Raw genomic sequence first — 25,973 nt, 5'->3', positions numbered from 1 at the left:
CATCTCTTATAACAACAGACATGTACGGTGATATTCAAGTTGGTTCCAATGCGAACAACTTTGCCCTGGGGAGGAAATATAGCAAGAAGTCTGACAGTGAAGACTCTGCACAACCAAGAGAAGCAAACGAGGGTTTCGTCCCACCCGCAATCAGCGTTTTGCAACTTTTAGGTCAAATCGTTTGTCCAACCTCGCACTTGAAAGGCTCTGAAGAGAAAAAGGCTTTGCCCGTGGGCCCGATCCTGTTCCGTGCTAAGCGCGCTGGGCTCCCCGGGGTTCTGCTCAGCACCTCGCTCGATCTAGTCATTAATAAACTCGGAACTCGCTCAGCCTGCGGGAGCGGGAGGGAAATCGTAATAAATAATTAGGCTTCAATTTTAATGATGCTTCAATTTTGTCCTAGGGGAACGCGGCATTGAAACCACGCGGAATGTCTCTTTGACAGGAGCGAAAAGTTTTAAAGGAGGGTTTTTGAGATGTGTGCATTGGTGTGTGTGGTTGTGTCGCTTGCTCACAGTGGTGTATGTGAGTAAAGAGAGGGGGGGAGGATGCGCACTGATAACTGGGAGTTATAAGCCAATACCGATCCCACATCAAGGTACTCACTGGAGTACAGTTTAGGTTATTTGTGGTAAAGCCCCGTAGCCATGTACTCCCGATTTCCTTGCCTTGAAGCATGTAGCAAACTAGAGGCGGTCCCAATAATAAAGAACCTTATTTAGACAATGAACAGCATGGCCAGGACTTGACAAGAAAAACTTTATATTAAAATACATACAAATTGCCTTGCCCGCCTTCGTGTCTATTTGTTGTACTGTGATGTTGCTTTGGGAAGCCCGGGGGGAAGGAGAGGGTCGTTCTGGATTACATTTATTTCCAATGTGCAGGCATACAAGCACTGTACAATCTGTAGGTGTCTTACACGATTGTTAAAACCCGCTCCCGATTTGCCTCCCAACAAAGACAAATGCAACGCAGTGTAATGGTGGGATATAAGAAGAGATGTAAAAATACAAGCGACTCCTCTGATCACGTAGGAATGATACCGCACCATCCCAATCGGGATGTCCCATAAATAGCAACCGCTGGGCTCTGCTCACACCTGGGGTTTGTTTTCAGCGTGGAGAGCTCTCATGCTGGGCTAGGGTGACTGGGACATCCCAGGTAACTCAAACCAGATCCCGCAGCTGGTTGTGCTTCATTTCTGCACTGGAATGATGTTGATTAAAGCCCAGTGCAAGCTAACATGAGAGGCCGGGTCTGAGCGGCCCCTGGCAGCCAGGGATCCTGTATTTCGCCCCTCGGTGGTTTCAGATACTGATCAAATAAAACCAGACAGGACCAAATAGGCAGCAAGCGCCGAAAGACTACGCTGAGCGGAGTTGGGCAGATGCAAATCTACTCGCTCGGGTTAGAGAGACTCGGGTGTGTTTGATTAATTCTTTTCCACTGGCAAGGTGTGCACCTCGCGGTAAGCGAAGAGCCAAAGGGAAAAGCAGAGGGGTGGGGGGAGGGGGTTTGCAGGTGCGGGCCCGATCCTGAGAGATGTTGCAGAGAGTCCTGGGAGATGAGGGAGATCACCGCGCAGGACTGAGGGTCAGCTGCTGTCCCCTCTCCCCCCGTGCCATTGCAGTCCCCGTGAGTGCTAGTGAGAGATCACATTCAGCCCTGCACTGGTTTACACCAGGACTGAACTTGGCCCAGGCTGTGTAACCGAATTTAGCTCCCGAAATCCTCTCAGTCCTTCGTCTCCGGTTTCATGTTTGGCATCGGGCTGTTGTGGCTCCATTCGCTGAGCAGCATCTCCATGAAGAACCCCAGTTCACGGAAGAGAGGAGGTGGTTCGAACGGATCAGTAACACGTTTGCGCCCGACTGAGGCCACATGGTCCAGTGAGCCGAGAAGACCTTGGGTCCTGAGGCAAGATGGGACACTGACTCCCTGTCACCTGAGGCACTAACGTGACTTCTCTGTACCGTGGTCAAACCTGCTGCAGGACCTGGCAAATGCGGGATTTTAACGAGAACGGACCTGAGCCTACAAACCCTCATTCGTTCGCCTAATCCCTGCTCACGCAAGTAGCCCCCATACAGTCAGGGGGACTGCTCGCCTCAGACGGAGTCCCTTGCGTTGGCAAGGCTTGAATCCCAGTTTGCAGCTATTCCGAAGCAATGCAACCATTAATAAAACCACGAACCCAAAATAACTACAACCAGCTGTTCGTGCCCGGTATATTACTTCTCGCCAGAGTTATGGGTACCCCCACTTTCTGTTCCTCCGCTCTATACGTGGTCGCGGTTTTGACCCGTTCACACAATAGACTCCTCTCTGTTGGTGGATGATGGGTCCCTAACGAGTCCTCTGGAGCTGCTGAATGCGGTTGTTGGCAGTGATGTGTGGATTAAAGCGATAGCTCAGCGGCCTACCCCTGGATTTTATTCTGAGAGGCAAACACAAGATAAAATAAAACCACACAAAAATGCCTTTGAATAACCTGGCTATGAAATTCCCCCAAGAGCAAGAAATTGTAAAGGTTTCCATTTGCCCCGAACTCGCCTTGTCTGACTAACAGCTGTTTGCCCCCTAAACCCAGGTGCTGGCTGGATTCAGCACATTGATCCCTTATAACTAGACCATATCTTATGTACTGATTAAAGTCATACCCTGGGCTTTATTTTAAGCGTCACAGTGTGTGCGTTTCCCCTTAGGCCTTCCCAAGCCGGGAGAAGGCCACGAGGTTTTAGCACTGTGTCCCATCCACAGTGACTTTGTATTACCTGTCCCGCTTTACAGCACCACAGGAGCCACAGCCAGTATTCCTCTATCTCTCCTGAGCGGGTGTGCAGATCGCTGCCTTCCCTCCACCGGCTGAGCACAGTTCCTTCCCCCAAACACCAAAGCCGAGGCACAAACTGGAGCCAAAGCATCTGTGCTCCAGGGAAGCGCGTGTTGTCGGTGCTTTGGGGAAGAAATCTGCTTCCCTTGTAGACCGCGTGCGTCCCCGCAGAGCGCGAGGGCCAGGGGCGCTTGTGCATTTTGGATCCAATATGTTCAGAGTTTTGTCAGTTTAATGACCCTGTTTTCCGTTTATTGCTTCATCAAATTCGCATACTCCTAGATGTGCTTTGTTAGTGCTTATCGGGAGAGGAGATTACGCTGAAGGATGCAGCCTTTTCCAGAGGTCTGTTTAAGCCTTTGGCATTAGGAGCGCTGGGCTTTTAAAGAATTCTCCAACCCGCTTTTCTATCTTTCATGTTGGCACGGTGTCATCAAACTGACACCAGGGAAACAAATCAGCCCCCGAGCCAGTGGATTTCGTGAGCTCAGCACGTTCATATTACAGCTGTACAATATTGCAGCACATAAAATACCAGCCGTATTTTAAACTGTGTATGTTATAGGGACGGTTTCCACATAGAGTCTGTGTGCTTGCTCGGTACAGACAATGCATAGAGGCACTGCGTGGGGACAGAGTGCACCAAGCAAGCTCGCTAATAAAGGGGATGTATTTCAGCTCATAAAGAAGATTTCGAACACGGTGTGCATCAGATCTGAACTCCACTGTTCACAGTCCCTGGCGTCGCTCCACCGTTAAAGACAATGACTAAAAAATGAATCCAGCTGTTGAACAACTTTCTGGCGCGCTGAAGGAGGACATTCCATGCAAAATAAAATTTGAGAGCTAAAATGATCCAAACCTCTTCTTCAGAAACATTACACTTCACCACACACTGCCAGGGCTTAGTGACAAGCCTTTCGAATCGAGCTAGTTCTGAACAGTTACCCCTGGCAAAAATAATTTCTATAATTAATACTGGGGTCCACCCTTCAGTTTTCATTGCTGAAATCCAGGGGAGTTTTCCTGGATCCGGCCCATATTAACTAGAAATATTAAATGCGAATTGAATTTCCCTGAGCGCTCTGCATGACATGAAATTTCAAGTGACGGTTCGCATAATTCTCAGCACTGTGATATGGAGTTCTGATCATAAGATATTTCTGCCGCGATCACTGGATTCTCCCCTGGGGCCGCCCAGAATGACTGAAGGTGGCTTGTGAAGTGGATTTTGAGAAGGGTCAGTGCTGAGTTGTCAAACTTCTGTGAAACAGGGTGGAAAGGGAAAAGTTTCCATCGTATGCAGTTATCTCTGTGAGTAAAAGACTTCGTTGCTGTGTATATAAAGAGATGCAAATATTCAGCATTTTCTGCATTGTTCCCGGTCAAGGTGACAAGTTAAAGCATAAAAGCGCTGAATGGATGGCGCCTCTTCAAAGAACGAATTGTATATGAGATGTGTTGTGAGGAGAATGAAGAATTCTCGTAGCTAAGTAACATTTTCATAGCTGCTTGGTCGGCGCTAGGAGTTTGATAGGGTTTGCAAGGCGCTTTAAAATGGCAGTTCACTGGGTGAAAAAAATAATTTGGTGAGCGCTGCAAATCACCAAAACCATTCTCATGTTTATCCTCGCATCTATGGTGTCATTGCGAGGCATTACTTCGCTTGAATTTAGTTTCAATTGATCAAAAGGAATTAACCAAAATGAATGAAATAAATTAAATTCATCCCCCAGTTTTCCAGAATGGTAACTGAAATAGGAGTAACAAAGATTTAGTTTGAAGTTTGCGTTTAAGGAGTATTTCATAGCAAACTTTCCCTCGATTACAATAACTTCTCTCCTTTCAATCTAAACTATCAAATAGGGGCTAAAAGATATTTTAGATCGGCAGAGGGCTTTCCGCCCCCCCCTTCACTGTTCGGCATTGATTATATTTCTTTTTCAACAATAATATCTAGCAATTAGATTAATATTTGTTAAGACAATTCTCTTGATTTTGTGCGACCTCTCTGTCTTGAGGCTATTCGGCAGGCGTATCCGAAAATTCGCAGTTTTTTTGATTCTGAAAACGTTTTCAGCAAAGTGTATACCACACGGTAATATTGTTATATATGAAGGAGAACTAAAACACGATAGAGCAAAACGAAAAAGGAGCCACTTATCAACATTTAGGGGAAACAAAACTTGATGTGTTTGGTAAGAAACAAAGGAGATCCAAGTGCATTCCTTCGGGACTGAACATTCTGTATACACACATAGAGTCTTGTCGATATCACTTTTCCTCTGTTCGTCATCCAGTAGCCTGTGGAAAAGTTATTCTAAACTAACAGCTCTAAGAAGTGAAATGTCTCTATCTATATATCTCCTTATACGTGCTGCCTTTCTAACATTTAAAACAAAAGCAAAAATTTAAACAAGGGCTGTTCTGTAACGTGCTGCCTATAGATAGTCCATGACACACGGTTCCCATATTCCCACCCTGGCTCTGAGAAGTCTCTCTCTCTCGCTCTCTCTCTCTTTTGCAAGTCTCTTCATTTAGCTCTTTGAACCTGTGATTGGAGGTTAAAGTGCACCAGGTTGCAATGGAAGGAGGAAGCTCTTAAACAATAAAGGCTTGAATATTTAGCTGTGATCAGGTCGCTGCCCTCTCCTTATCTTTTTAAATGCAAATCTTCTTTTGGGGTAGTAGCTATATACCCAGCGCCTCTCCACGTCACCTGCCTTTGGTGTGTCTGTGCCATTACTAATAGAGCCTTGTAAACAATCGTTAATCATGTAAGTGCTGCCGGCCAATGGGTTCGGATCGCTAGTGGGAGAGAGAGAGACGGCTCTACAGAGGCAACCAGGGGGACAGTCCCCCAGCTGCCCCCCCCCCCGGACCAGAAGGGGAGCCCATCCCCAAGGAAGAGAAGAGCAGCTCCAGAGCCCCAAGCAGCATGTGGAGAGTTGCTGCCCGGCTCTCGCCATCATGTACGTGAGCTACCTATTGGATAAGGAGGGGCCCATGTACTCCAGCTCCGTGCGCCACTCGGGGGGGCTCAATCTGGCGGCGCAGAACTTTGTCAGCGCCCCGCAATACCCGGACTACGGAGGATACCATGTGGCCGCGGCCGGGCTGAACCTGGACAGCGCCCAGTCCCCGGGCCCCTCGTGGCCCTCTCCCTACGGCGCTCCGCTGCGGGATGACTGGAACGGCTACGGGCAGGGGGGGCCTGCCACTGCGGCGGCCAGCGCGGTGCATGGGCTGAACGGCGGCTCCCCCGCTGCGGCCCTGGCTTACAGCCCGGCTGACTATCACCACCACCACCACCACCCGGGCCCGGCGCCCCACGCCGCCTCCGGGGTCATGCAGCAGCTCAACCTGGGCGCCCCGGCCGCAGAACAGCTCTCCCCTGGCGGCCAGCGGCGGAATCTGTGCGAGTGGATGAGGAAGCCGACACAGCCCGCCCTGGGCGGCCAGGGTAAGCGGCGGAGCGCCGGGAGCCTGGGCGAGCAAAGGCCTGGGGCCCCGGAGAACCCGGCAGAGCGCTGGGACCCGGAGCCAGCTGCCCACCCACCAGGGCCCTGGACCGGAGCCCAGCTCAGGGAGGGTCCTGGATTGCAGCAGAGCCCTGCAGGCCTGGGCTCTGGCTAGCCGCAAAGCGCTGGGGCCCTGCGCACCGGAGCTCTGCACGGGAGCCTAGCTCAGGGCAGTCTGGGAAGTAGCAGAGCTCCAGGACCCTTGTAACCAGCCTGGGCCTTGCTGGACCCAGAGCCGCCAAGGAAACCGTCGCTCTCCGGGGACTGAACAGCTCTGCGCACCGCTCGGGCTGCACTGTGGGGGCTGTGGAGGTTAACACTAGGCCGTTGTTTCGCTAGTAATTTCTCAGCCTGGCTGCTTTTCGGTTCGGGGAGTGGAGGGAACCTCCCGTAGGAAAACCCAGTAGGAAAGAGGGCCCACACTTTCCGGTGGTAGGAAGGAAAGGGCCCCCAGACAGCTGAGTTATCTTTGGAGCCACTGGCTCGCGTTCAGATCAGAGCAGCCTGGGTGTTACTAGAGAGAGGTTTGTGCCATACACGCGTGGAAGTGATTTGCAGGGACATTTGATAATGCCAAGAAGCTCACTCGTTTTGGAGCCTGCCACTGGCATGCGGGCCCAGGCATTTCACTGGAGTGGCCTCACTTCTGATATATATGTTTTGAAGAAAATAAGAAAGCAGCAGCTAAAAAATGAGGCTCTTCCCCAAAAGGAAACATTCTATTTCGATTGTTTTATTATTGAACAAAAATACTGAAGTGGGTAGAAAAATTCTTCAAATAACTGGTCGTATTGTCGCCAGCACTTGAATTACAGAGCCTTGTGGGGAGAGTTTGTAGCAACAAGCAGAGTCACTTTGGGGCTTGAGAATCGTGTTACCGAGCTGCGGGTACAGAGAGAAATGTGGGCCTTTGTGAGAAATTAGCTTAACACGAAAACGTAGGCAGCAAAGACCGAGCCCTGCTGGGGGTGGGGTTGCGGTACGATTTTAGCGCACTGCGGGTTGACAGACCGACCCCACAGAGCTTTGGAACCCCTATTTCAAGGGGTCTTTTGGATCGCTGAGCCGTGGGACAGTCTTGCGGGGGGGGTGTCTTTTCCTATGCGATCCAAGTTTCGCAGCGGCCGGGAGAGCCTGTGTTGACCGATTTCCCGACGAATTTAGTTTAATTTTATCCCCGTAGAGTGCGCGCTGGTTGTCCCCGGGCTTCAGTGCGAGTAGCCCAGGTTATAGGCACGTCAAGGATTTTTATAACCAATTACAGTCATATAAATCATTGGCCGGTGTCGCTTTGCATTCGTTTCTGAGTCATTGGGCGCATACCTCTATTAATGTCTTGGTGAGATTTAGGTCTTCACGCCGACCTGCTGCTCCCTTGCTGGGAAATGGGCGAAGGCGGTTCTGGGTCCTGGAGTTGTCAGGGTTCGGGCTGGCTCTGGAATTCCCATCCCACCGAGCTGGGGCTGCAACTTATCCGGGGGGCAAGTTTCCTCCGGGAAGGCGAAACGGATCTGTGCGTCTTTTCCTCCTTGCCTTGGGGAGAAGGGCGCGGATCGGAAGATGTTAGGGCTAGGGCGGGGTGTCTCAAGCCTGATTTTGAAATTTCCCCCCTTCCTCCTTCTCGTGGGGGAAGGAGGCTTGGAGGGGAGCTGAATGTCAGCTGAGAACGGTCCGTGATGTCCCGCACTAAGGTGCCAAAGAGGTGGCCAGGCGCCGTTCTCAGTTGTGATGTTAATGTCTCCCGGGTTCCTGCAGACTAGCCAGGAGCTCCTGTTCTCTGCAGACCCTCATCTGTCATGAGCCTTTAAACACATCTTGCTTTGATATACACCTTCCACGCTATTGTCCCTTTTACTGGCCGGAAAGAGGGTGGCAACTTTCGCAGTAAATAATGAATTCTGGCATTCCTCTCTCATCCCCCAGCTTCCCCAGACAACGTGGGGGGCGACTGGGGTTGACCAGTTCCCCCAAACCAAAGGGCATCGAGTCAGCGCACTACATGGGCACGCAAACGACCAGCTCAAATGCGAGGGAATCTGCAGGCCGCTGAGCATCCTGCCCAGGGGCTAGCAATCCAGGAATGGAAGCTGTCCGATTTTCCCACAATTCCTTCCCGTTCCCACCGTTTTCCTTTGGGAAAGGGTGGTTGGTCACTTGGGGGGGATGTTTCCATTCAAATGCTGCCTTTGGAGCCAGTGTTTATGTTAATCTGCCGGCCAGGGGATGAAAGCGCCTGCCGCCATTTGCTCAGTAGTGGTAATTCAAACAGAATGGAGCTGTTATTAAGGCATTGAGAAGGTCTTTCTTTGATAAGATCTCCTTGTCCGGCATTGTTTGCGATTGTGTTCCCCATTCAGCGGCTCTGGGGAGTTTTCTCTGATCAGACTTGTATCTTTGCAGGGCGCTTTTGTTGTGGTTTGCAGAGAGTTTACCTGAACAAAGTCAGCCTGCCGGGCATTACATACCTAGGGGCAGAACCTCCCGACTCTTCAGATCTTTCTGATGAACAAGAAAGCTGGGGATATAACCAGTTAAACAAGAAACAATAAGAAGCAAAGGGAGATCAATTGATTTGGCAATGTACATACATGCTTCGCATTAAAAAAAACTCAGATGTGTCAAACTTGGCATTTTTGAGCACTGATGTGTTCTGCCTCCATTCCAGTGTCAGGCTTGTCGGTTCTCGTCTGCAAAAATAAATGAATCCGAGTAAAGGCACGGATTCAACATAACAATCGCAGATCGTCTGCACTACCATCGTTTGCTGAGGGACATCAAAAATCAGGGGGGAAATCAGAGTAATGCCCAAGAAGTTTACTTGTGAGAATCTAAGACTTCTGCTGCTGTAGCAAATAACCCCGGACAACGCGTGCCTACATTAATCGGGGGTTATTACCAGTAGGGATGAACAGGAACAGCGGCATTTCAGAACCATGTTCCTTGGATAAATATAAAACATTAAGGTGCATTTCAAAATCTTTGATATCTGGGCTGCCCCGGGCCGGGGAATATTGTGCATGCGTTTGGTTCCTGATGACATTCGCGCCATTTTTTTCCCTAGCCTGAAAAAAATGGGTTATCTGCAAATCTTTCTCGAGCCCAGTCACGCTCTTTATTAAGTCCCCGTTTAGGGACTGAAATCATTAACGGGGTCCCGATCCTATACTCCTTGCCCATGAAGGGTTTGGGCTGGGTGAAGAGAAGCTGAGCCCCACTCCCAGATCAGGTGACGGAAAGAATGGATCGGGGGAAAGGGTTGCCGTTAAATGTGCCTGATCAGTTGTCATGGATTTCTCCTCTCTAGTTAAAACCAGGACAAAAGATAAGTACCGCGTGGTGTACACGGACCACCAGCGGCTGGAACTGGAGAAGGAGTTTCATTACAGCCGGTATATAACAATCAGGAGGAAAGCAGAACTGGCCGCTACTCTGGGATTGTCAGAGAGACAGGTGTGTCCCTTGAGAGTTCTCTTCGCTTTATTTCCGAAGTACCCACATACTCTTTAGTGTCCATCCCCCCACGCCCCCACACGCTTTGTCACGGTGCCACTGGCCCAAGAGATCATGCAAACGTGGCCGTGGGGTCGCGGGCATAGTAGCAGAATGGCTGGCACCAATCGCTGGGGAAGGCCTAGGAAGGGCGATAAATATCGAGGCGCTGTCTGCTCTTGCAAGGAGAGTGGGTGTTTTCCTAGGTCATGGAGTATGTGACCATGTTTGAAACGTCTCTCCTGTTTCCAGTACTGGTGTGTGCGAAGGAGACACAGACCGACAGACAGGCTTGCCTGTTTTCCAACCCGACAAACTCCAAAGTGGCACATCTGAAAGTGGGATGTCCTGCCCACTTGTGCGTCTGTTCGCTCTCAGCGTGCTCTGAGCTGACGGCTGAGATGTGCATGTTAGCCCCACCTTAGAAAGTCCCTGGCGTCAGGAGTTGGGGATCGGGCCCACTCCCCAGTGAAGGGTTCTGCAGGAGAGTGCGCACGGCGGGACTCTGGCTTGCATTACACGGGGCTATTCCCTGCGTGTTGCGGCAGAGCCGGGCGCAGATGGCTGGGCTGATTGCGGAGAAACCCCTACGGTGCCCTCTCCAGCTGCTCAACCCTGCTCGCCTGGTCATTCTGGAGCCGCTCCGCTCTCTGATCTGACCATCTCTTTCTCTCGCTCTTTTATCCCCGCCAGGTGAAAATCTGGTTCCAGAACAGGCGAGCGAAAGAAAGAAAGATCAACAAGAAGAAATTGCAGCAATCTCAGCCCGGCGCGGTGCATAGCGGCTCGCAAGCGTTGAGCCCAGTCTCCTCCCTCCAGGGATCAACGGGTCCTGGCCCAGCTGGAGGCGTCCTGGGAGCTGCTGGGGTCTTAGCGCCATCAGTGACCCAGTGACCGCAGCCAGAGACTGAGTCGGGGGCCGGGGGGCTTCTGCCCTCCTTGGTGAACAGGAGCCCGACATTCACAGAACCCACCGTGGAAAAGGTCACTGGTCACCCAATGAAACGGACAGAGCCCAGGCTTTTCCCGTCTGTGCACTACAATGGCCGCATTGACCTTCCTCAACCACACTCCAGCCGTTCGCTTTTTGTACAAAGTGTACAGTGTGTCTGTTTCCGTGGGCGGGGATTTTCATGATCTTGTGTGTTTTTTACACTGGCGTTTGCAATGCAGTAAATCCCACTATAGCCGAGAGCTGAACCGCAATAGTCTGTAAGTTCTCCTGCTCGGAATCTCGGGGATCGGTGCTCATGTTTTCATTACACAGGCTGGGCTAGCCATGAATTTAATAGCCAAATGTAAAGCACATTTGTCTTTCCCAACCATAAACCTTCAAAATGACCATCTCGCATTACAGCGCGGGGAAGGTAAGACAAGACACTGCTTAAATGTTCCGAAGGGAATTGCTTCATGTTAGCCACCTGTAAAGGAGCTCATAAATCTGGTGCTGGTAATCACCCAGCCCGGTTTATTAGCGTTCTGCACTGCCGTGAGCTCTCCAGCCGAAACTGCAACTAGCTACACCTGTAGGCGCGAGGATCGCTGCCTGTGTGATATTATTGCCAAGGGAGCTCGGATAAGAGAGTTGAGAAATGCACCCAGTGTAATGTTCTGTTGTTTAAATTATGCCATTCTCTTCTCCCTAACCTAACAGCTTCATACACACAGGGGCCTTCCTGGTTTCCCAGGCTTTATCCAAGCTTCATTATAGGGCTGAAAATGAAAATAAAGACCCCAGGGGAACCCCCTGAGTCCTACGAAGGTTCTTCAACAAGCTGCCTGGAACACAGACATTTGGGGGTTGACACGTTTCACTCTTCGTATTAAATGGGTGAGAAAGACCAAAATATGGATTTTTTCCCCAGATCTGGACACAGACAAGAGCAGGGGGGAAAATCGCTGGTCAAGCTTCAGTTTGGTTTTCACTGTTTTATTGTAGATTTACTCAACTCCTTATCCAAAATCTGGAAGATTAGTCTTTGAAACACACACAGACCAAATCTTTCCAGCCAGGTCAGAAACTCCATGTCTTATTGCACCTGCCAGGGGATAGGGACAGCTAGCCAGTCTATACTCAGCGGGGCATTGGCAATATGCTTTACCGGAGATTTGCAGTTACCAGTGCCCCATGAGGGTGAAATTGATTTGACATTTCAGACCTGTTACTGCCCATGTTAACACCTGAGCTCCTGCCCCAACACCTTTGGCCAAAGACAGCATTGGTGAGGATTTGTTCATGGTGCAATTTTTATTCCATCAATACCGATAATCAAAGGGGGAGATAGTCTATTAAATGCTTCCTGCTATTTTTATGTATAACCTTTCCATGCTGGAGCAGTTTTAAATACACTAATTGCCCCGTGTCATTTTAGAAAGGCTATTAATAAAATGGGTGGGTTTTTTTGCAGGGCAAGGGGGGGCTGTTTTATTACTGACCTTGTTTTTAACCACGTGTTAGGGCTAGGACAGCCGTCTGCTAAAAACGGAGAGGTTGTATAAGTGTTTGTGTAGCTTCGGTGTGATTCCACGCAGTGGGGGGTTGAAGATGTGTTAGAAATTAAGGGTCTTCCAAAGAGGGGAGTCTAGTGCTGCTGCAGGCTCATGCCCGAAGAGGGAGAAGCTGACTTCATGTGCCAAGCATGTGAAATCAACACGGGGCTTCCCCCTGGGCTCTGCCCTGGTTTTAAAGCCCTCGTCTCTTTTGTTAGTTGCTTCCAATATAATTTGATGAGCAGAGGTTTTGTTTTTGTTTGTTTGTTGTTTCGGTTGCAGAATTCCTGTCCTAGTGTATTTTGAAACGGCAGCATTCACCGAAATCTGGCGGCTAACAGTGTGTGTCTGCGCAGATGTATACGAATGAGTGTGTGTGTGACTGAGCCAGGCGTGGGTCGCTGTTCGGGGGGATGCGGTTTTTATAAAGGTGTGTGCAGCAGCTGCGGTATTTGAAGACCTCGCAGGGTGCTTGGAATACGGAGCTGGTCCTATCCATCGAAAACCTAATTTTATGCCCACTAAAAGCGCAGCTCCAGGGACTAGCCTCTAGACCCCGAAGCTGGGAGAGGGGAGTCCGTGGGGAGGCGTGTGTGCTAGGAGTCTCTCTTTGTGCTGTTAAAAGAAACAACCAGGGGGGAAAGGCTGGCCCGTGTGCTGGCCTTGGGACGCGGTCAACCCGGCAACACGGGATCATCCTGAGCAGTCAGGACCGTCTCACCCCCAACACTAAAACGCTCCACTCCTGCAGCGCTTCTTCATCCCTGCGAGACAAGAGTTGTACCTTGGACTGCAGGATCCGGTCCCAATGAAAACCAAAGCCAGCCCTTCTCTCCCTGCCCCAGCCCGAGCCCGCAGCCCTCCCCAGCCTGGCAGGAGGATGCGGGCTGACCTGGCCTGGAATGCCTGTGCCCAGCCCTCGCGAGGCGCAGGGGGGAAAGACTCTGGCTCCGAGGGCGCAGCCTTTGCAAGGTTGCCCTCTGGTGCTGTAGGGGCCGCGCCCGTACGCCATTGATCCTCGTGCTCTGCCGGGGAGCTGGCGGCTGCTGCTGCTGCCTCAGTTGCTATGCGTTGCTGTGTAACGCCTGTCAATAAACCTTGTTTGGATTGTGGAGCAGAGCGCAAGGTTTGTTTGCTTAGTGGTTAGAGGTTCAAAAGTCGGCATTGTCCTACTGCGAACGATCCCAAGTTCTTTCTCCCTCAGGAGCACTGGCTGCAGGGGAGGGGGGAGGCATGTCAGTGTCTTGACTCTGGGAACATTTATTTGCTTCCCGGGATAATTAATGGCAGAGCAAGAAAGATGACCACTGAGTTATGAAAGGCCATCAATAAGGAAATTAAACACAACGGATCTATGGGTGTAATACGCGCCATTCACTGTGGTTTTGCTGGCATTTTTCCATTCTGCAGGAGCTAGGCTGGGGCGTCTCTGCTTGCAGGGCTGACGAAGCCGTGGGATTCCCATTGCTAGAGGCCAGGGAAGGAAATGAAATAATACATAAGGTGGCAATTAGGAAAGCTTCCCTCTAGTGGAATCTGTTGAATATAGTCTCCCAAGGAATACGCTGGGCGCCTCATGTTTTACCACATTTAGCTGTGGTCTGCACATGATTTTTAAAACAGCTGGACGAGTGTCCTTTTTGAAGTTTGTTTTTCTGTTTGGTTTTGTCTGCGAAGTATCAGGAATATCGGCTCTTCCTGTGTTTTCCAGAGGTCTTGTTGGAGAAATCAGAAAATGGTTACATATTTCCTCTTAACTGAAGCGGGGGTGAGGGTGGGGGGTTAATCTTTAAAAAATAATTCGTTTCTCCAACATGATAATTAAACGTAAGAATGGAATAAGTGTAGACAAAGCCAGAGTTTTAAACAGCCTGACTACAAATCTGCTTCCTTCTTGGTTACTCAGCGTTTACTTTCTTGACTCGGTATAGCATTATGTCACTCCTTCTCTAGTTGTCAGGTAATCTTTCCAAACAAAACATAGCACAAAAAGTACCAAATTTCCTACCCCAATTTAAAATATTTGTAGTTGGGGGGGGGAAATCTTTCAGATCTTCCTGGTCCCTATGCATCATAAAGGAGTATAAGAAGGCACGTGCTTTGTTTGTTTGTTTTGTTCATTTCAGGTGACTTTTGAAACTAGCCAACACAAAGCCCTGGCAGATACGCTGCAGCGTGAACCTCCCTCATTTGTCCCTGGCAGCTAGATTATTATTTTAACCGTTTTCTTCTCCCCATTTTTTACTCTGATGATTCTAGGATTCTGCTGATAGGCGGTAAATGAATATTGCTGCTTATATGGCACCTACCAGATAAGGTTCTCAAAGCGCATGATAAACATTAATGAATGTATCCTCACAGCACCCCTGTGCGGTATGGCAGCACAATTACCTCCCTTGCCCAGGTGGAGAAAAGGAGACACACGGAGCTTAGATGAATTTCTCAGGAAACAGAGCAGGGTATAGACCCCAGATCTCCAAGCCCTCTGTCTTAATCCGACGGCTGCCCTCTGCTCCCTTTTGCCATTACGGCAGGAATAGGCTGAGGGACTTCCCTCTGCCTCTGCCCCTACCCCCTTCAGCCAGGCCCTTCCCCACGCTATGTTCCCTAGCAGTAGCTGCTAGCCAGGAAAATGGGAACGGTACCAGCAAGCTCGCCACGGGTAGCTCGAATCAGCATTCCCGCAATCACTTCCCGAGCAGGGCTGACATCCAACTGTTCTGTAAGTCATCGCCCATTTTGCTCGAGTTTTCAGCCTCTCGCTGGCTAAATCCACCCCACATTTCTCTAGCGGCGAGCATATTCTATAGATCAGCGTGGTTTGTGTCGTCGGCCTGTTATCTCAGCACTTTGCACCTGAAGGATGGAAATAACAGGCTATACACAAACGGTAGTTGATAAATCCCACTCCAGGAAAACTACCGCAAACAAGGGGAAACCATGACAAAACCATCCCCTCTGCTTTATAAACATACAATTGCCTCGCTCTGGGTACCTTAGTTCCATTCATGACTGATTCGCTGAATCCTAGAAACAAGTATCTCAACCGGAGACTAGAAGCCAGATCCCGCTGGAATCGATGAGAGCTTTGCTAGGGACTTCGACTGGAGCAGGACAAGGCCCCAGGTACACTAATATAAGAGCTGAAAGTGGCCATATCTCCATCTACACGTACATGGCAATGGGTGATATTAAAAAGGAAAGTGCCAGTGAGCTCTATGGCCTAGTGCAGTGTCATTGACACCCACATTGCTGTACCGAACCAATGCTTTATGATCAAATGTAATGCCAAAGGGCCATCTATCTACCTGAGTTCACATGTGATAATGACAGATATTAAAGGGAGCTCCATGAGTGATTTAGAGCAGTTCGCAGCTGGATGTTTGTATTGGCTGCAAGCAGAAGTTGAAGCCTGAACAGCTAAGAAATCAGGCACAAAATGAACCCGGGGGCAGGCATTATCTAGCCCGCGTATGCTGAGGACTACATCGATAAAGAAAGGACTGGAGGCAGACGGAAAATGCAAAGTACAAGAGATAGGGGCGATGCGGACATGATCAAAGGGAATGGCACTGTCAGATCCAAAGGAAAACGTTTCTTTACCAAGTACAAAAGACAGGGTACGAAGTAATACACAGCCTGCATTAGTGCAGGGAAATAAAGGAGAACAAATAGACAACATTAAAACAGCAAATACTGTTGCAGAGACAGGAGAGTTAAGCCCAGAGACCCTTTCCACGGTAACGCCCTTATCCGAGGTGCAGCCCTATTAGTCTCTATCCACAAAAACAACGAGGAGTCCGGTGGCACCTTGAAGACTAACAGATTTATTTGGGCATAAACTTTCGTGGGTAACCCCCCCCGCCCCACATCTTCAGAGGCATAGAGTGAAAATTACAGATGCAGGCATTGTTACACTGACACACGAAGAGAAGGGAGGTATATTTATGCCTGCATCTGTAATTTTCACTCCTTGCGTCTGAAGAAGTGGGGTTCTTTTTTACCCATAAAAGCTTATGCCCAAATAAATCTGTCACCGGACTCCTCGCTGTTAACGACCTTAGTCACCCAAGTGTTCTTTGATGTCAGAGCCCACTGTAAACTCTTGTAGCTTTGCCTTTGGGCTAAGTCCCGCTCCTTTTCCTTGTCCCATTGACTCCTCTAGCGCTCGGTACATTATGAAACTGGAATCTGTTTGCGACAGAACTCAGAATTCTGTAAGGAAAGTAGCGTTCCTTTAATCATCGGACTCTAGACAATAGCACTTTCTAGAGCCTGAGTCGTTTAGTTGTCAGTTTACAGCTCTAGAAGCCAAAACCAAACCACTCAAGGTCTAATCCTGACGGTATCACCAACTCGTTCTTCGAATAGGCAAGTAACTTAAGAGTCCCTCGATTTAAAAATTGGACAATTTTGCCTTCTTCCCCCAGAGGTTATCGGTAGTAACTCATGTTTGCACACAGCCTATAGAATGACTAAATATCATTAGCCATGCTTAGATTCATCTCCTACAATTTCATTTCAAGACTGTTATGAATGGCTGTCTGGTGACACAGCAAACCATCCTCCAACTGAGATGTATTTGCATGCCGCAGTTCTGTTGGTTTACATGCTCTAAAAGTTGCTTTCAGTTATGTATAAAGTCATTTCACTGTCATAAAATACGTAAAACAGCCTCAGGAGATAGCTTGGTTGATAAAATTCGCTGCTAGCTGTCAAAGCATTATTGCTTTATGGGTTTAAAAGCCCCTACAATTTAGTTTTTTAAATTTACAAAATTGAAGATTAAAACAGGGAATTTACATTCATTCTTTTGCTGTGGGTTTAAAAATCAGTCCCAATTAGCTATAGGGGAGAACTAATGATTTGACTTTAAAAGTACGTTGACTGCTTTAGGACTCCGGGATTGCAGTAATAGAAGGATTTTTTCTACGGCCGAGTGTATGAAATGCAACATATGCTTATAATATTTGCTAATTTCTAGAAACACATTTCACGCTCTTTAAAGGTCACAGCGAATTCCTGCTGAAATCGGGGGGAGCTGGGGGCTCTGAAGGGCATTACTGACAGAGGACTTCATGCAATGACAGACTCTCGCTGACTTCAATCGGTATCCATGTGATTCAGAACCGAAAGCAGCTCTCTTTTAGCAGCTAGTTATTTGTTTTCCATGGATCATCTTCCTAGTCCCGGTAATCACATGTCACTATTAATAATATATACACGGCGTCCCATGCCCTCCTGTAATTCCCAGTCATTCTCCAGCCTATCTGATCCCACCTGGTTTCCCCCACTTTCTCACACGTTGTAAATAGAAGAGAACCACGACGACGCGGGCAGACTCTGTGCTGCAATAATCATGACCTTAGCGAGCTAGCAAGAGATGGATCCGACTTACTGGACTGGAGGAGACAGAGAAAAAAGAACAGTGTTTTCCCTCCGATTTACAATATTATGGCTTGCAGTACGGAAACAATCGCCTGTAAATGACCTCTACAGACTGCACCATGCGGTGATTACAAGCACGTATCTGTTACGTGCAAAACATCTCAATCGCCAAGAACCCACAATCCTCTCCCACGTCGCACCAGTCTCCCATTATAGACAAACTTCTTAATCTTGTTACCCACAATTTCCCTCTCACCCCCCCCCCCTCAATCGAGATCGCACGAATCTTCATGTTCTTTCTTCTAAATATTAGGGGTCGCACCCTGTGATCTCATGGCCATATTACGCCATGAATTTTCAAGCAGACGTCCCCATTATAGTAAATGCCACGGGAACGTCTACTGAAAAACTGGTGACAAGAGAAGGCCTTCAGTCACACCGGTGTAAATCCGGAATGGGTTTATCAAAGGTGAGCTAGGATCACAATTTGCCTCCAGAGCAGCAGGCGATGTGTCTCGCTATCGGGGGGCAGCATTGACTGCAGCTTCAGCTTTTCTTTCCGTGGTTTATTACTCGGGATCTTTTAGCACACTTACTGCTTTTTCTAACAATGTACAATTATGAACCTTTTGAAGACGTGCTAAAGTCCTTTAGGGGTTGGGGGTGAAAATCTTCTCAGTTTCACACAACGTGCGTCTGATGAAGTGGGTTTTCACCCACGAAAGCTCACGCTCCAATAGGTCTGTAAGTCTCTAAGGTGCCACAGGACTTTTTGTCAATTTCATACAACTTTTTGGTGCGTTTGGGCTTCCTGGTTTTGAGAAGCAGGCAATAGAGATCGTCTGTATGGACCAAAAATAAACTCTAACTCTGACTTCTCACTTCAGAACAATAAACTAATCACATACTTTAGATACTAAGAGGACAAATAATAGCAATCAAATGCATAGAAAAGAAGAATCAGGAGCTTTTTCTCTAGGTCTGGTAGGTTCAGATATTTCCCCTCAACATTTTATCCGGATTTAGTTTTCCTTAGTTGACACCCGAGTGTAGTTTGTGTTTGTACTTAGCACACCGGCAATAATCATAATAATTAATAATACATTCTCCAGCGCCTAGGAGCCCTAGTTATGTGCTAGGGACTGTAACAACGAAAATCTATTTTAATTAATGTTCTTAGACCTTGACCCTGTCTTTCTTCTAACACTGCGACACTGGCTCAGAACAAATAAGCCTGAGCCTGGAATACATTTGTTGCTTAGACCAGGTTTGTGGCTGAGTAGCTTCACATCCCCACCTTGTGCTCTTCAGCTTTTTTCGAAGGGTTTAACCCGCAAACTCTTTCCGTAATCAGTCACAAGGGTGCGTAGTTACGCGTTTGTTAGAGCTATGAGCTTCCCTCCAAGGGACGTAAGAAACATGCAAGTTTCTATAAAGCCAAAACTCTCCCTGTTATTCGCAGGAACTCGCCGTTACCATGATCAGTGATTAGTCCGGGGTGTTTTCCTGCTCTGGGTTGGTCATTTTCGAAGACCGGCACTGTTGGCAAGTGGCCAGTAGATGGCAGTATTGGCCCTGACACTGGACTGGGGAAAGGCTTCTCCCAGGAATCTGTCGCCAGTTACTTTTCTGCCTCAGCTGCTCCTCGGTTCACAATCCCCACAAACAGGTTCTAGCCAAATAGCGCCTCTTGCAGCCCCATGTGACAAAGTAAATGGTTCCCTTCCCCCACCTCTCACAGTGGGCGCTGGGCTGAAGGAATCAGTGAGAAGGCCGTGGGAGCACAGGCACAGCGAGTGCCAGTAGAGGTGAGAGCTAATATTAATTAGCAACATTAACACCTTTCCGCCACCTTCCCGGAGGATCTGCCCCCTTCACACGAGCTCATGGCGATGAAGAGCGATGGGGACGGCAAGCCGCTGCCTTTGTTTAACAGGAAGAAGCTCCAGCTCCAGGACACTTCTAGGCGTTACCCGTGGCAATCGAAAAGAGCCAGTGCCCCTACTACTTCCCAGAGTAGGAAGCTGATCTGCCCTTCTGCTCCGCTAGCAAAGGGGCGAGTAAACACGCGCCCGCTACTGATGCTGGGATCTTGGGCCCAGATTTGGCGGGTTCTGTTCCGTGATCATCAGGCAGCGCCCCTGGGAACCTGTGAACAAAATTTATTCCCGCAAGGAACCAAGTTCCCCTGCGCGCCCCTACACTTATCTGCCAACTACTTAACCCTTCTTTTCCCCCATTGACTCCTTCTTGCTCCTTTTTACATTTCTGGCGATCTCACAACAATTCACACTCTTCCTCATTCTTTAAAAAGCGAAATTCGAACCTCCTGAAAACGGAGGGTAATTACCCTCGTAAACCGACCTAACCATTTCCCCCTGTGGAGTGTCTTGGGATTGGTTGTTTGTTAATTTTGTTCGGATTTGGAAACACCCAAGTGTACTTTGTATTTTTTTGTTTTTGAATTTTTTTTGTATTTTTAGCTCGCACACCAGCAAGTTCATAGTTCAATTAATATTCACAGATCTTCAACATATTTATTTACTCTCACGGGAATACATTGCTTCAGGTGAAAATCTTGCATGAAATCTGTTGAGATGGAGGCAAATTCGGAAAACCTTGTATCTTAATATTACATTTTCCTCGTGTTGCCTTTAGTTGTAAGGGGTCAATATAATAAACATATACTGCAAAGTACGCTGGTAGAAGGGGACTATCATATCCTTACCACGTAATCTGGGCCAAATTAACCCATGGCGTAACTCTACTGGAGCAGAATTCTCTGTGCCTTACCACCTGGACACTCGTTTACAGGTGTATACAATGCTACCAAATTATGCTGAACAGGTGGAATAGCCTGACCCTATTCTGGCAGAAGTCAATGGCAAAACCCTCATTGTCTTCAGTGGGAAGAGGATCAGGCCCTAAATTTTGAGGGTTGGACTTTTCAACCTTAATCGTGTTTTAACAGTCAGTGTGTGTGTGTGTGTGTATTTTCCTAGAGTTTAATAAAAAGCAAACTGAAACACCAGAAATTCCATTATGTGGCATCAATTGACAGTCACCAGGCTAGGAACATTTTAGAGCTTCTGCACAGACCTCAGAGCTAATGGAATAACTAATAGAAATAGTAGGTTGTTGTGGTGTATTGAGGACTGAGAAGTTTCCTGGTTCTGCTTGCAGGTTGAGGGGCTGAGAAGCAGAGCATGCAATCAGAGTAAGTCTGGGTGAGTTAAGATTTCTCTTTCTCTGTTTTGGGCTCTTGTGTATTATTTTTCTGAATTCTAAGAAATAAAATAATGTTCAACCTCAACCTTTTATATTTTTCTCTAAGTTCTCTGTGTGTATGGGGTGAACATAACATTTGTCATCTCTGTGGACAAGCACTGGAGGGATATGGGACGCACACTTTGCCAGTAGGTTTCACAGATACTCACTTACAGCAAAGGAATAATGGGGTCAGTTCCAGGCTGGGGAGGGGACTGTGTTCCAAGGAGAACAGACTCTTCTGTCCTTGCTTACCAAATGTGACTCCATCTGATCTGACACCCTCTGACCTGTTCTTGTCCCAGTCCCATTTTATCAGGCTTCTCATCCCACTCCCAATCTCTTTACCCTGTAAATTCTAATCTTACCCCTTTGCACTACCAGTCCCAGTCTTCTTGCCCATACATTCATGTTCCTCCCCCTAGCTCTTGTCCCTAGTCTCTTTGCCCAGCCAATTTAAATTTTCCCCCTCCTGTCTGCTCATCTGATCTGTCTGTGTCTCTCACAAACCCTGATTTCCAGTCACCCCACATTTCCACTGCCCAAATTCCTCCTTTCCATTGCCTCTCAGTCCCAATATCTCTCCCCCGGCTCCTCATACAAGCTCCGGATCCCTATCCCAGTCTCTTTGCCCACCACTCCCAGTTCTCCCCTCACAGCTCAGCTCTGTGTGATATCCATCTCCCCTCTCACCTCCTTTTCTCCATCCACTCGTTCTCAATCCCAGTCTCTTTGCCCAGCCATTCCCAGTATCCACCTGGCTGTCAGTCAGTCTCCTTGCCCAGGCATTCCCAGTATCCGCCTGGCTGTCAGTCAGTCTCCTTGGTCAGCCATTCCCAGTATCCACCTGGCTGTCAGTCAGTCTCCTTGGCCAGTCCATCTTACTCTTCCACCCAGCACCCAGGCCCAGTATCCTACCTTTGCAAGTCCCAATTTCCTTCTCCTGAGCAGCCAGCTTCCTGTCCCAGTCTCTCACCCTTCCCTCAACCCTTGGCCCAGTCTTTTGTCCTCACTCCCTCTCCTCTACCATTCCTGCCGCTCCAGCTTTTGTTCGCTGTGTTCAGATCAGGCAGCTTCTTTCTCCTTGTTGTCTAGGCCCAGCAAGGATATCATCGAGAGTACAGGACTGAGCATCTCCTTGCTCTCAGTCCAAGTACCCAGCCCAGAGCTGCAAACCCAGGGAAAGTGCTTCTCAGCCCTGGGCACTGGAGCATGCCCAGTGTCAATGAAACATTCAGGGAATTTAACTGCTAATACCCAAGATGTCTCTACCAAGCATGTACAAACTGATTTTTCAAAGGTATGTAACATGGCCAAATTTGGGCAGATTTCCACAGGGATGGGAACTGGCGTGTCCCTGACACAAAGGCCATCCTTCTGCCAAACTACAAATGCCCATTCCAAATCAAGAGGGTAATAGAGCTTCTCAAAGAAAAGGTCACCAGAATTTTTGAATAGGGCCAAAACAATGTGGTTTTCCCTTGCCTCTTTCTCAGAAATGGCAATATTGATTCAGCTAATATTTTCCCAAGCTATTCAGCCTGAGGCAGACACCTGGCATAGAAAATATTAGCCCAAGCAGACAAAAATTGGCAGTTATAAGAAACTGAAAACCGGTTCTTATAATGGGAAGTGTCAGGCAACCTTAGTAATAGCACTACTAACTGTAATATAATACAATAGCAGTGGAACTTCATTGACAGAAAAGCAGAATGAACTTCATAATTTCACATCATCAGTGAATATAACTAATATGCTGTTTGCCACATCCTCTGGATCACCAATAAAGGTGTTAAATAAAACTAGACTTAACACCTATGGCCATGATCCTACAAAATACTTAAACTTGTACTTAACTTTAAGGAGCCAATGAGACTGCTCGTTTGCTTAAAATGAAGCAAGTGCTGGGCTGAGGCTGGACAAACATCTGTTACCCCAGTGGATATTTATTCAGCCTCTACCCTCACACAGTCTTTCTGATGGTTTCCAATGCCTATAGCCAAACTAAACAGAATTATTTTTCAAGTAAGATATGAAGGGGGACCATATCAGAGTCTGTAGGAACATCTAGCTATATTACATCCACTATGCTGTGCTAACCCACTCCTTCTCTGATTTAAGTCAATGGGGCTTTTGCCACTGACTTCCCTAAGGGAAGAATCAAACCTTGATTTTGTAGTTCATTAAAATGAAACGACAGGGGTCAGTGTAGGGCTGCATGTAATAGCCCCATGTTGTTCCTGCCCTCTAGTCATGCCTCCTCATCCCCTACATGCTGCCAGAGAGGTGTATAGGGATCAGGGCGAGCCCAGAGCCCAGTATCTGCTGTGCTAATTTCTGTGACCTAATAGCAGAGCTGCACAGAATTCTGCAGAAAGCTGGGCCTCCTGGATGAATGTTAACTGACAGGGAAATCAATGGGGAACTGTCCATTGGGCTGAACCGGCGATTGGGGAAAGGCACCAGAGATGAAAATAGAGCTAAACATGGATTATTCCTTTGCACTGCAGTGCAGTGGAGCACTCAGCAGAAAGGCCATGGCCTCACTGGGCCCATCAGAGGTTTACTCTGCACTAATGGGGATAAGACTGGGTTAAGTCTGTGCTACAAGTGCCTGCTTTGGTACTAGAGCAAGCACCTTCCTCTAACACACTGATCTCCCCAGGACATGTTCTTGTTGGACACACAGTTCAGCCCAAGTTCCTTTGTGTAGAGATCAGACCTTTACCCAGGCGCAAAATTTCACCCTTGTAGTTTCCGCCAGCGGAGTTCTGCTCTGGGATGGATCAGGAGCCCTCTCCTCCTCCCCATGGACCTCGGCTCTGCTTCAGGCTCTTTCTGCCACCCCCAGGCCCAACACTGTTCTTTTCAATGGTTCCCTTCTTACTAGCACCTAAGCCCTACTGAAGGGAAGCAGTTTAGCTGCTGCTGCAGACTGCCAGCCCACCCCCACAGCTCACTGGAGGCCAAGCCCAGGTGATCACAGTGTTGCTGTCTGTGCTCCCTCACTAGTCGCAGAATGAGCTCCCCCTCTTTGTCTCCTATTCTATCTTTTTAAGGCAGCAGCATGGGAGCAGCTTCTGAAAATCCCCAGGCCTGCTCCCTAGGGAGAAGTTATAGAACATTACACATGGAGGTGGGGGAGTGGCAGGCAAAATGGCAGCTGAGCAAGGTGAAGATGGCAGCTACCTGGATAGGGAGGTGTAAATGGGGGTTATGTTCATCTTACAAGCCACATAAATGATGTGGCCATTTTCCTGGCTGTCTAGTTACGTTATGCGCATGGCAATGGTGGGTTCTCCATGGGGTCGAATTCTCTGCTTAGAAGTCTTGTGCATCCCCTTTCCCCAGCTTGTCCCTCCTGCCCTGTCCTTGTGCCCTTTCCCTGCTAGGGACAAAGTCTTTTCTCTCCAGGCACAGACAATGCCTCTAAACTGGGAACCACTTTCTCTTGCTGGGCAATCCTGCTGCCCTTCCAGGCTCTGATACAACTGGCACAATCTGGTCCAGGGAGTAAACTAGAAAAGCTAAGTAACATTTTTACTGTGCCTCCCCCTTATCTGGAGTTACGTCACCCTCATGCAGTCTTAACCAAATATTGAATCACCTCTGGAGGTGCTGGAAGGTGAAAAGGAAACTGCAGGAAACAGGGCATTCTGGCTGGAAGACAAGCTTTCATCGGTTAAAACAGAAACCTATGGGAGGAATGGAGAAAGGTGTCTTGGGGAAGAAGGTATCTGAAAGGCTGGAGGCACAGGTGAGAGCTAGGAGGAAAGCCATCTTCTCAGCAACCTCTTGATCAGGAGAAGTAATGTGTGTTCACCTAGAGAGATCAGAGTTAAATTGACTCATTTTTAAAATGGGAATGCTGCATGATCTACAGCTCCCTGCCTGTGTCACTGTTTCAGAGACTTTTGCCTTTCCTAAGAGTAGGTTTTGCACCTTGGGAAAGTCAAGAACCAACACTTCATTGCCACCCGCTGCAGTCTCAAGCTTGCTCAGGTTGCAGGCAGCATAGTCCAGTGAACTGGGCTCTGAACCTGGTGTCAGGAGATCTCCATTCTATGCCTGACTCTAAGACTGGCTCACTGTGAGTTCTTGAACGGGTCCATTCTGTGCTTCTCTTAAACGTGGGGCTAATAATGCTTACACACCTTTGCTAAAAGCTTTGAGATCTGTGGATGAGAGGCCAGTATAAGCACAATATAATGAATTAGTGTTATTGTAACACTCCTAACAGTGATGCAAGAGCATGAGCACCAACCTCAGGGCAGACAGTTAAGAACCAGGGCACAAATCCAAATTGGTTGTGAGTTTTACTCCTAACTAACCAGCTGCGCCAAGTGTAAACTCCTCAGGCATTTTAATAGCCTGAGTATGGAGTCACAGACAGTCCCCTGGGTACTCCGGTCTGTCTTCCCTCCAGGTTAGTGTATCTCTGATATAGATGGCTTCTTACACCAAGAATCACAGCAGTGTTCAGGTTACTCCTTATCCCAAAGGACCAGTCAAGTCACTTGCCGCAGGTCAATTGTGCTTTAGGTTCCACAACAAAGAGAACACTTGTAGCCCATACCACAGTAAACTAGATGAAGATTTATTAAACAGGAAAAGGGAATGAGAGAGTTATTTACAAGCTCAAAGCAAGCAAAGGTAGACACACAAATGAGTTGCTGTCTCAGGTTTCAGATGGTAACATAGGCTTCAATAATCAGCAAGCTCTATTTGTCCTTTAGGGCTAACCCAGGCTAAGTACCTGGGGATCTCTTGCTTATGCCTAGAAATACCTTGCCCCCACCAGAGTCCAAGCAGTGCAGAGAGCCTTAGTTTATTTGGTTTGGGGTTTTATCCCCCTTCTCCATATGCTCTGAGCTGAAAACTCAGCTGATCAGAAGAGTCCACTTGCATGACTCCTCTTCAGGGAGAGGAGAGCAGAACAATAAGGGTCATTAATCCTTTTGTTGACAGTTCCTCACTCCAGA

The 25,973-nt window shown here is 48.3% G+C and overlaps 1 protein-coding gene across 1 annotated transcript; it reads left to right on the top strand.

Annotated features, from left to right (window-relative positions):
* The first annotated feature begins 5,806 nt into the window (after positions 1–5,806).
* On the top strand, positions 5,807–10,740 carry CDX2 (caudal type homeobox 2). The gene is made up of 3 exons (XM_030551057.1): positions 5,807–6,299; positions 9,662–9,807; positions 10,540–10,740. Exons 1-3 carry the CDS (start codon positions 5,807–5,809, stop codon positions 10,738–10,740), a joined length of 840 nt encoding a protein of 279 aa, XP_030406917.1.
* Positions 10,741–25,973: the final 15,233 nt, after the last annotated feature.

The sequence above is a fragment of the Gopherus evgoodei genome, chromosome 1, assembly GCF_007399415.2.
Source record: "Gopherus evgoodei ecotype Sinaloan lineage chromosome 1, rGopEvg1_v1.p, whole genome shotgun sequence".
Taxonomy (NCBI): Eukaryota; Metazoa; Chordata; order Testudines; family Testudinidae; genus Gopherus; species Gopherus evgoodei.
Note: the sequence above shows the minus strand (reverse complement) of the source record. Positions and strands in the feature narration are given on the sequence as shown.

Excerpts from the sequence above, each read along its gene's own strand:
- CDX2 (XM_030551057.1), top strand. The coding sequence starts at position 5,807 with ATGTACGTGAGCTACCTATTGGATAAGGAGGGGCCCATGTACTCCAGC. Across the intron at positions 6,300-9,661 it reads GCCCGCCCTGGGCGGCCAGG|TTAAAACCAGGACAAAAGAT; the intron begins GTAAGCGGCGGA and ends TCTCCTCTCTAG. Across the intron at positions 9,808-10,539 it reads TGGGATTGTCAGAGAGACAG|GTGAAAATCTGGTTCCAGAA; the intron begins GTGTGTCCCTTG and ends TATCCCCGCCAG.